The following is a 12,091-nucleotide window of genomic DNA, read 5'->3' as shown; positions in this document are numbered from 1 at the left end:
TATGATACTCCATTAATATATCTTATTTATTATCGAAGTGTCATAGAATAGATAAGGTTATCAAAAATACATGTACATTAACTCCGAGTAGATCTAAGAAGAGGGAAACTTATATGCAAAAGAGCTTAAAACACTAACTGAGCACGCGAATCGTGTAATTTGGAAAGGGACCATTCGTGTAATTAATTTCATTTTAGAGTTTATTTTGTGTACTTTTCCAAGAAAATAATAACATTCTCTCCGTCCATCGTTACTTGTCCACTTTCTTATTAGTATAAGAATTAAGAAAAAATAAATAATAGAGATAATTTTACCATCTTCGGAAAATGCATTAGATAATGAATTGCATTAAATGCTAAGGGTAAAATAGGTAGAATTAGGTTAATCAATTTTATAAACTGGACAAGTATTGTTGGACATCCAAAAATAAAAAGATGAACTAGTAAAGATGGACGGAAGAGTAGTAAATCAAGAGAGAGATATTTTTCCGTAGAAAACCAATAAAAGAAAAAGAGAAGGAGAGTGACGCAAATAATAAAGAGAGTATAAAAGATAGACTAGTAGCTAGCAGGGTAAATTAAAAAGAACTTTTGAGAGTGTAAAATAAAGAAAATATGGCACAATTCTTAGGGGTCGTTTCGTTAGGAAACAAGTTATGCCGGGATTAGTTATGGTGCAATTAGTTATACTGATATTATTTTTTAGTGGTTGTTCGATTTGTGGTACTAAAACTAATATGCATTGCATTTTTTTAAAGAATTGATAGTTTGCTTACTAAAATACACTTTACCTTATTTAGCTTAAATATTTTCCTTCATATTAAACCATACAAAAAAAAAATTAAAAGTTACTATTTTTTTTTTTTTTTTTTAACTTTAGTAGTATTTTTTCTAAAAATACATGTTAAGAAATTTATGTTAATATTTCTTAAATGTGTATGAGGCTTTAATATTTCATGTTAAATTACTTATTTTGTCCTACATTCTATAAAATGTTGATGATCCCATTTTTTGTTAAAAAAATTTATTATCAAAAAATGTGAAAAATAATTACTCTCATTTTCATTATTTAGTATAGTATTTGGGAGTTCAATTGTACTTTATAAAAAAAAAAAAAAATTCAAACATTTTAAGCTATATATAAAAATAATTTATTTTTTAATAATTAAGCATACACTAAGTTAGATAGAGAATGTCAAGATATTAATTATTTGTTCATGATAAATTTGTTAGGAAAAATGAAAATCTAAAGTAAGATTAATAAACATTTCGACAAGATAGAAAGATAATAAACCCTTGCATCAATTTTGAATTTGATTGTATAAATAGTTTTTATGGTGTAACTATCATTTTTCCATGACTCATCACTTTTGTAACATTTAATAAGCTCATATAATTATTCAAATTTATCAAAATAGATGAAAATTTGTAGAGTAATTTAAATTTAAATTAGGAATAAAATTAATTAAAAAAATTTGACATGAGTACTACCAAAATCTCACATTCTCTCTTATATATATACAGTAGTAAAGTAAAGTAAAGTAGAGTAATATATATATATATATTTGGGAGCAATTTTGTCATTTTATAGTTTTATCCCAAGGGTAAATTGTGTTGGGATTGTTATACCACCGTATGTGTGGGATAACTTATCCCGGTACTATTTATTAGTCCCGAGATAAGTTATCCCAAATATTGACAACCAAACAACACGTCAAAAGTTTTATCGCGAGATTATTATTTTATCAGGAGATTATATGCTTTAGTACCCCACACCAAACGACCCCTTAAGAATGTAGTAAAAGGATCACTTTTTAAATTAGTGATAATGACACATGTTTTCAAACACCCACAATTATTTTTTATTTACACGAACCTCCCACTCCTTTTTTTCCTTCTCCCTCCTTCAACCGCTCAGCCCCCATCCGACCCTCCCCCTCTAACCACTTCCCAGCCTCCACATTATCACCACTTCTAAACAACTAACAAGTGTTTAAATAAGTTTTGATTATTTAAACAATATCTTTTGTTTAGTTAAATAGCTTCTGACTGTTTAAACAATATCCACCAAACCATCCCACATCATCACCACTTCCAAACAAGTAGCATATGTCTAAACAATTCTTAATTATTGAAATAATAAACTTTGTTTACTTAAAAAATGCATGATTGTTTGAATATCTTACGATTGCTTAAACAATTCTTGATTGTTTTTCGAAGATTGTAATTTTTTTTTAACCAATATTTTTTAAATTTTTTTTTATAATTAGATTTGAATAAATAAGTAGAAGAAGATAATATATAAATAAGAACATGAAAATTCTAGATGAAGATAAAAAGAAGAAAATAAAAAAAAAGAAAAAAATAATAGGAATATAAGGCCAAAAAAATATAAAAGAAAAATATAAAATATGAAAGGAGAAAGAAGACTATGAAGAAAAGATGGGAAAAAGAATAGAGTGAAGAAAGAGGCTGATAGATATTAAAAGTTTTAAATTTAAAATATTAAAAAAAAACTTTTAATATTATAATACTTATTTTTAAATATTTTATAAATTATAATTAGATCCTAAATTCATTTGATCAGCGTTTTAATTTATTCATTCAACTGGTGTCCATTAGCTTATTTTTCCAGGCTTTTGTTAATTCAAAAAACAGATCCGGAGGTGGTGGAACGGTCCACACTCTGAACCCACCCTCCTGTCGTCTTTCTTGCATTTTTCAGATCTCAACAATTCCGCTTTCTTCAACCCAAACGTAAATAAAGATCGGATTCGACCCCGTTGATTAAAGATCTGTGGCGAAAATGGCTGGCGGTGCTGCGGGAGGTTTCATTACTCGAGCATTGGAATCAATGCTCAAGGAGTGTTCCAATAAGAAATATTCTGCTCTCCAGACAGCTATTCAATCCTATATTGGTTCGTATCTTCCCTTCCTCAACCTGCATTTCAATTTTCTTTCTCTATGGGACTATGGCTAGCCAGCAATTGGCACTTGAAGAATACCCAATAATTCGAGTTCACCTCTCTGTGGACATGGAATCACTACTAATAAATGTATAAAAACTAAATATCAGAGTTGAAAATCATTAATAGGAAATCATAAATTGGCTGAACTCTTTAGTTTGAATGCCTTCTTTTTCTTATTGCTTGTTCCCAACTTCCTACTCAATAGTATAAAAATAAAATAAAAAAACGTTTTTAACTCCAAACTATGAAAAAGCATATAGCTAGATTGGTAGTGATGTCTCAAATAGAAATTGGATGAGTTAGATTTGCCATTGCCTTTAGATTGGTTTGCTGTTTTGAAGTCTGTGGTAACTGGGTCTGGTTGAAGTTCCATTATTGTTTACTATGATTCCTGTTACTGTCCTAGTTTCTGATCGTGATTGTTACCATTTGAATCTTTTTTGACAAAGTTCTCTGGAATCTATAAAACCAGATAAAGAGAGAGAGTCGAAAGATGGATTTATTCCTTCAGCATCCAGAATTTAAATACAATAAATAACAACAACCTACAGCTAAACTTAAGGAATAGATATACAACAATAGACTCAGTCTTCTACAAATTCAAAGTGAGTAACTATACAGTAAATTATTCTAATACTGATAATATAAAATAATTATGCTTAATACACCCCCTCAAGTTAGGTATGGTGCAACAACGCCTAACTTGGAACGACACCTTGCAAAGGCTGGTTCTGGCAATGGCTTGGTAAGTGTATCAACAAGTTGATCGTAAGCATGAGTGTGTTTGACAAGAACCCGACGTGCTTGAACTTGGTTTCTGACATAACAAAAGTCGACAGCAATATGTTTCATACGACTATGGAACACTGGATTATGACAAAGATAAGTGACACCGACATTGTCACAGAAGATTGTGGGTGTATTTGGAATGGTGATACACAATTCATTGAGCAAGTTGCGCACCTATGTGAGTTTTGCAAGAGCATTTGCAACTGATTTGTACTCTGCTTCAGTAGATGAGCGAGCTACAGCTTGCTTTTTTGACGACCAACTGACAGGATTGCGCCCAAAGAAAAGAACATGGCCTGATGTGGATACTCTATCATTCGGGTCTCCCGCCCAATCAGCATCAACATACATGTAAAGATTGCAGTCCGAGTCACGGCGAATATGAAGACCTGAAGTTGCCGTGGATTTGAGATACCGTAGTATCCTTTTAACTGCCTTCCAGTGCTCATCAGTAGGATCATGCATAAACTATGACAGTTTGTTGACAGCATAAGAAATGTCAGGCCGTGTAAATGATAATTATTGCAACTTACCGAGTGTGCGCCTGTAGAGTGTAGCATTCGCAGGTGGAGAATTATCAGCTGCCCGAGGTGGTTTACCAGAGCACATTGGTGTCGAAACTCCTTTACAATTTTGCATATCCAATTCAGACAAAATGTCAAGAATGTATTTCGACTGAGAGAGAATAAGACCATGTGGCACTTATTTTGCTTCCACACCCAAGAAGTAGTTTAAATTGCCAAGAGCCTTTAGAGAAAAATGAGAACCTAAGGAATCAATAACACGTTTAATCAAGCTGGGATGACTTCCCGTGATCAAAATGTCATCAACATAAACGAGCACATAAACAGTAGCAGCCAGATTCTTTAAAATAAACAAAGAGGTGTCGGATTCAGATTTAATAAATTCCATTTTCTGTAGATGATTATGTAGTGCTATATGCCAAGCCCGAGGGGCCTGTTTAAGACCATAAATGGCTTTTTTTAATCTACAAACATGAGAAGGAAATTGGGAATTGATAAATCCTTGAGGTTGAGACATAAAAACCTCTCCAGTCAACTGGCTCGAGTTGATGAATCAACCAATTGTGCTGCACTGCTATAGATAACACAAATCGCACTGTTGTTGGCTTAATAATTGGACTGAAGGTTTCATGAAAATCCAAGCCAGGGCGTTGTGTGAACCCCTTTGCAACAAGGCGAGCTTTGTATCGATCTATAGAACTATCCGCTTTTCTTTTAATGCGATACAACCATTTGTAGTCCACAACAGTCTTCGTTGAGTCTCGTGGTACCAATTCCCAAGTCTGATTCTTTATTAAAGCATCATATTCTGCTTGCATAGCTTATCTCCACTCTTTGTGGATGTTGGCTTGTTTGAAGGTTGTTGGTGTAGTAGTGAAGTGAGTTAGAAAACTGAATTGTCTTTTGGGCTTGGTAATATTATTCTAGGACCTAGTGGTCATTCGGTTTACTACGGGCTCTGGAATTGGCAGGTGGGGTTGTTCGGGGCTGGGACTTCCGCTGCCAGGAAGTGAAGTTCTCAATGGTGAATTAGTGGTTGGAGATAGAGCATTGGGGATTTGTTGCGGAGTGTTAGTGTTAGGTTTACGTCTTTGGTATGTTATCAAAGGTGCAGGTTGTGTGTTTGAGATTTTGTCATGCGGGGAAGAAGTAGAAGAAAGTGTAGAATTACCTGGAATAACCGCAGTGGCTGCTGGTACTTGGCCAAAATTGAAGGAACTAGCATTTTGTGATTCTAAGGACAGTGGTATAGGTGGGGGTATATCAGTAGAGTGTTGGAATGGTAGTTGACTTCAGAGTTTCCTCTTTGGAGTTAACGTCTTCCCAGGTCAGTTGAGAAAATTTTTTCCTTATATGTAGAAACATTGTTTTAAAAGGAAAAAGTTTTTTATAAAAAAGAACATCAGGACTGTTGAAGATTTTCGACTGCACTGGATCAAAGCAGAGGTGTGCATGATGGCTTTGAGAAACACCTAAATACACGCAAGGGGTGGACTTAGGCTCTAACTTATTTTTGGTGTAGGGTTTAAGCCATGGATAACAAAGACAACCAAAAATTTTTAAATTGGCATAGTTGGGTGGTTTACCAAATAGTTTTTGGTAGGGTGATTCGTTATTTAAGATGGGTGTGGGTAATCGATTAATGAGATAAACAACATGATGGCAGACGAAAGACCATAGTTCTGGTGGTAGGGATGCTTCATAGAAAAGGGTTTTGGCTGTTTCAACAATATGACGATGACGACGTTAAGCTATGGCAACGTGTTGTGGCGTGTAGGGAGGTGAAACTAAATGTCCAATGCCATTTTGTTGAAGATAGGACTGAAGACTTTTGTATTCACCTCCTCCATCTGAATAAAGAGATTTAATTTTTGTTTTGAAAAAGTTCTCTACTAAAGGATGAAAATTTTAGGACAAAGAGGCAACTTCACTTTTATTTTTAATTGTATACAACCAAGTATACTTGGTGTAGTAATCAACAAAAATACAGAAATATAACTTTTTGTCTAGTGATAAAACGGGCGATGGTCCCCATAAATCGCTAAAGATAACCTAAAGAGGATCATTACTGGATAGAGTGAGTCGTTGAAAAGGAAAACGATGTGCTTTATTAGAGGAACAAACATTACAAAATTCAATTTTTTCTTTAGTAGCAACAGGTAAAGAAAACTTCTTCAAAATAAAATTTAAAATCGTCGAATGAGGATGACCCCAATGACAATGGGATAGCTGGAAAGGAACTTTTGTGGATTCAAGATTGATGGATATTGGTGGTCTGGGTGGATGCTGTGGCCACTCATAGAGTCCATTCTTATTCCAGCCTTGTACTAGCGGCTTCTGAGTGTACAGGTCCTTTACAAGAAAAGTAGAAGTAAAAAATTCAACGGATGTTAGATTGTCTTGGCAAAATTTAGCTACAGAAATAAGATTTTTTAATTGATGGAGCACATAGAGTGTTAGAAAGCCTGAAAGCAGAATTAGATGCTTGTATCTGAGTTGAACCAGTATGAGTAATAGAAATGGTTTTACCGTCACCCATGAATATTCCCTCATTGCCTATATATTCTTCAAGATTGTGAGGGTCAGCCGTGACATGATGACTCGCACTAGAATCCAGAATCCAAGAGCTTTTTGCTGACTGCAAACTAGAGGCAAAGTTGGCCTTAGCTTCAAAATGATTGTGCGATTTCGAACGACATACATCTGCAGTGTGACCCAATTTTTGGCACAATTGGCATCGAATAGATTGTCTTGAATTTGATCTCCAATTCTGCTGATTGTTGGAGTTGGATTGTCGAGGAGCAGATTGGTTCCATTGTTGATTGTTGAAGTTGGTTTGTCGAGGAGCAGATTGGTTCCACTGTTGATTGTTGAAGCGGCGATTATTCCAATTAGACTGGTGTGGCATGTTTGTCTTCTGTGGTACAGTAGCTGTGCTAGTGGAGGATGACTTTTCGAGATCTCAGTGCTTGAGGAAAAGCTCATGATCTGTGAGCTTGTGAAACAATTCTTCAAAACTCAATGAAGAGTCTCTTGCTCTTATAGAGACAGAGATTTCACGGTACTCCGGCCCATGCCGCTTAGAATCTTGACAATAAGTTCATCATCTGTTACTGGTGATCCAGCAACTTTGAGAGCATCAGAAGAGATCGAACCTCTTGTAAGTATTCTGCAACAGATTTAGAGGCTTTCTTAATATTCTGCAATTGGTCGCGCAATCTAAAAATGCGAGTGTGGCTCTTATTTGTGTAAGCCGTGTGAAGAAGTTCCCAGGCAGTCTTAGCAGATGGAGCTGTGGCAATAGTAGGCGCAATGGTGGGATCTACAGATGCCATCATTGCTTGCTGGATCAGTTGGCCCTGAGAGAACTAGATTTGATAGCTGGGATTTGGCATCGTAAGGTTATCTTGAGTAACTTGGTGGTGCCAATTTTGATCCGTCAAGATGTCCCATGAGCTGATGGCCATTGAGTAGCATCACAAGTTGTGCTTTCCAAGTTGAGAAGTTGAGATTACCTTGTAATTTGATAGGTAACTGAGATGCGGGATTGAATTGTACCACATGAACAATAGGTGAAGCTGCAGAAGCACTGCTGTTGGTAGCAGTAGCATCACCAGAGTTATTTAATTTTAATAACTGGAGGGATTGTTTCTTGAGGTGCAACCATAGATGAGGAGAGAAAGAGAATCTAACTCGTAAGAGGCTAGAGGCGCTGATACCATATAAAACCAGATAAAGAGAGAGAGTCGAAAGATGGATTTATTCCTTCAGTATCCAGAATTTAAATACAACAAATAACAACCTACAGCTAAACTTAAGGAATAGATATACAACAATAGACTCCTACAATAGGAGGAGCCTTCTACAAATACAAAGTCAGTAACTATACAGTAAATTATTCTAATACTGAAAATATAAAATAATTATACTTAATAGAATCAACTAAATGAAGATTTACAATTTACAATTTCCAAATTCCAAAAAAACATGAGAAAAATTGTAGACAATTGATCAAGGACATGCCAAGATACTGAGTCAAACTTGCTGGGAAGATTACCAAAAAGTTGCTAGAAAGACAAACCTAAAAAGTTTTTGATGCAAGAAATTGTCGGAAGTGGCCTAAAATGGACCCTGAAGAATGGCCAAGAAGCAGTTCTAGTCGGAATGGTTACGTGAAAGATGTCTGGCACAAGCGGAATGGTCACTAGTAATTGTGTTGATGAAATAGTTGTTGGCCCCCTCCTCCCCTAAACCATTCCAGGATATCAAGATACTTAGATCTATTAAGATCGTCAAGTTGATACCATATGAAGAATACCATATTATATTTAAAGAATGCGTGAACACGAATGTCTTACATTTGGGTTTTTCTATAGTTACTCTCTCGTAAAGTATACAGTATACACTACCAATTAATCAACTCATACTACAAATATTGGTCGCACACTCGCACTACATATTTACTTGTGAGTAATACAAACTCTGTTCTCACATAATTACCTATTCTGACAGCTCCTTTAAATGGATTGCCAATGAGTCTATTTAGAGTACCAGGGAAACTATTCTGACTTTTCCCCCATTAATTTATAACTTACAGCTTGGTTTTGTTTTTCTATGAAGAGGAAGGAATGCTAAAATTTAATACATGCTGCTTCTTTGGCTCGACAATGGTATATATGGCTAGAACAAACTCTAAAACCTCAAGACTAGTATATGCCAGTAGATTTGACTTGTAGAAAGTAGTCTTCCTTGTTTTACTTCCTTTGTGGTTTGATGGTACGTGTGTGTTTGGGGTTTTAGCCTGTTAGATTTGCAATGAAACTGGAGGAAATTGTAGAATGGAATGTCAATGTTGCTAATCTTGCTTGTACTTTTGCTGCACTGTTGGATTCGATGGAACTGGAGGGAATTGTAGAACATAATGTTGTTGCAAGTCTGACTAATCAATTCTTTTTTGTTGCTAATCTTATTGTTGTTCACTTTACCAGTGGAGGACATCTTCTCCTCACCACGTATTTCTTCTTATGTTCTTTTAACATATATTTTGTTTTTCATTTAAAATATTGTCATCATCATCAACTAATTCTAAGCTCTTCACTTCTTCTTGCCCTAGTTCATAGAGCTCCGAAACAAGATTGACATAATTAGACTACTGGGTATTTTGTGGAGGGCCTTCATCAGCCTTCTCAAAAGCTTGCTTGCATAAGTTGTGCTGTTGTAGATTAGCCTGGACCTGTATGTATTGAACCCAGCCTAAGATGTAGGCTCACAGCAATAAAAAGAGGATAGGTGTTTTTGTGGGTTCTTACGTAAATGTACCGCCTAATCAATCAGTTTAGACCTTACACAGCCCTATAATTGTTTACAGTTGGACTAGCTTTCGTATGTTCACATTGAATTTTAGGAAGCCAAATCTCTTTCGATCTTTTCTCGACCTTCTTTGCTCGATACATCGCAGAACCCTCTTCATTTCTCCTTTATCCATCTTTTAAATATATACAACAGGATGTATCATGATGTATACTGTACATACACTTTTATACAATATTATACAATACATATAGATACTTACACACTATTAACATTATATATACATTGTATATATAGTATATGAATGATGTATATGTTCTGTAAAACCATGAAGAAACAGTGTATAGCTATTATATAAACAATGTATCCAAATTGTTATATAGAAAATCAAAGGTTAAAAAAGTTGCCGTCTTCATCAATTTTTCGGCTGCTTGAATAGATTCGAACTAGTTTCAATTGCCCCCAATCTATTCCCCAAGATAGATTTTCAGATCTAGAATAATTGGTGACTGATAACGTGAAATTGACAAGATTTTCCGTTCTACAAAAAATATTCCATTAATTGGAGTTATTTTATTGTTACTGGCTGAAATTGAAAAGGAAGAAAGAAGAGGTTTATTACTAAAATATGCATTAACACATTTGTTGAAAAGAAACAGTGATGAAGGTCCCATATCCAAGATGTTTCCAATATTAAAGAGAACCCCCCTAGCAAATGCAAGATTCAAACGCAACCACTAATTCCGGCTAGCAACAGTCAAGAACGTAGAAACTTGGTTTTCTGGTCTGACTCACGAATGTAGAGACAGAGAAACGCAAAAGAGAAAAAGGGGCTGAAGTCCAACATAGATAGATAGATAGAGTGATGAAAGAAAGTAAGAGGCTGAAGAGAGATTAGGGTTGAAAGAAAAATTTTAAGATATACATAGATAGCTAAAGCAGGTAATAAAATAACAATTGGGCGAAAATTTGTTAACTAAATGCATCTGACTGCAATTTGTTTTTTTCGTGCTACTGTTGGATTGACATGGCATGGATTTGAAATTTATTGAGTTAATTTAGGATCACGTGAATATTGAGAATTATATGAGAACCGTAAAATAGGTTTGCGATATCTTTTAGAAAGTAACTTTAGTAACATCAGCTGTCAAATTTAATATGTGGGTATTTCGTGGAGAGCCTTCATCAATCTTCATAAAGCTCTTGCATAGTAGGAATTGTGGTACTGTTGTAGACACGCCCGGACCAGTAGGAATTGTACCCCGCTTAAGATGTAGATGTACAAGTACAACAAGAAGAAAATAAAGATATGCTTTAATCATGATACATGTTGCCTCGATCCGACTTGGATTTGAAGTGTCTTTGGAAATTTAGGGTCACATGAATTTTAAATGTGATATGAGAAATGTGGGATTTGTTTGTGGTACTAACATCATTCACAAAGCAAATAGTTTATATAAGATTTGTCAGCTGATTCTACTAAAGTCCCTTTTGAATTAGGATACTGTTATAGAGGAAGTGATGCTTTGGTTATGTATCTGGATGCCGGAGGTACAACAACAACAACATATCCAGAATATCCAAACAAATCATGATACATGTTGACTTGATCCGACTTGGATTTGAAATGTCTTTGGAAATTTATTCATATGAACTTTAAGTGTCATATGAGAAATGTGAGATTTGTTTGCGGTACTAACATCATTCACAAAGCAAATAGTTTATATCAGATTTGTCAGCTGATTCTACTAAAGTCCCTTATGAATTAGGATACTGTTATAGAGGAAGTGATGGTTTGGTTATGTATCTGGATTCTGGAAGTACAACAACAACAACATATCCAGCATATCCAGTATCTGGATGCTGGAAGTATTTGTTACAAATGATATATAATTTTGAGCAGCTAGTGTATTGAATCGAGTTAGGCTAAATGTCTCAAAGGCTAGTTTATGGGAGACAAATTATTCCAAATGGATGGCATGGAATTACTCTAGGGTTTTATAACATCATAAGTGAATCATAGGAGGTTCCTTGGGTTTTGGTGAGGAAGCACTGCAATTTCTTCCAGGCAAAATTGGTTCACAGCTATACCTCGAGTTCCTTTCTGTTCCTCTCTCTCTCCCCCAACGGCTCTCTCCCCCTCTCTCTCTCTCCCTACCCTCTCTCCACCCCCAGCTTACCGGCCCCGGTCCCCGGCGCCGTCGCTGACCTTCGGCGCCGACCCGATCCGGCCGCCGGCTCCGACCTACGGTCGCCGGCGCTGACCAGCCGCCGGCTACGACCTCCGGTCGCCGGCTCTCCCTCTCTCTCTCTCTCTCCCTACCCCCTCTCCATCCCAAGCGCACCGGCCCCGGTCCCCGGCGCCGTCGCTGAACGTCGGAGCCGACCAGATCCGACCGCCGGCTCCGACCTCCGGTCCCCGGCGCTGACCCGACCTGACCCCCGGTCGTCGCTCCCCGGCGTTGACCCGACCCCCCCGGCGGTTCAGACCCCCCCCCCC

The 12,091-nt window shown here is 36.2% G+C and overlaps 1 protein-coding gene across 1 annotated transcript in view; it reads left to right on the top strand.

The window, feature by feature from the left end:
- The first annotated feature begins 2,592 nt into the window (after positions 1-2,592).
- Positions 2,593-12,091, top strand: part of LOC107852876 (brefeldin A-inhibited guanine nucleotide-exchange protein 5) — a 95,001-nt gene continuing 85,502 nt past the window's right edge. Inside the window, exon 1 of the mRNA XM_016697922.2 lies at positions 2,593-2,917. Coding sequence (XP_016553408.2) covers positions 2,806-2,917 — 112 coding nt within the window. The 5' untranslated portion in view covers positions 2,593-2,805. The remainder of the gene's footprint in view (positions 2,918-12,091) is intronic.

Source organism: Capsicum annuum, chromosome 3, assembly GCF_002878395.1.
Source record: "Capsicum annuum cultivar UCD-10X-F1 chromosome 3, UCD10Xv1.1, whole genome shotgun sequence".
Taxonomy (NCBI): domain Eukaryota; kingdom Viridiplantae; phylum Streptophyta; class Magnoliopsida; order Solanales; family Solanaceae; genus Capsicum; species Capsicum annuum.
The sequence above is the reverse complement of the archived record's forward strand: the minus strand, read 5'-3'. Positions and strand labels throughout refer to the sequence as shown.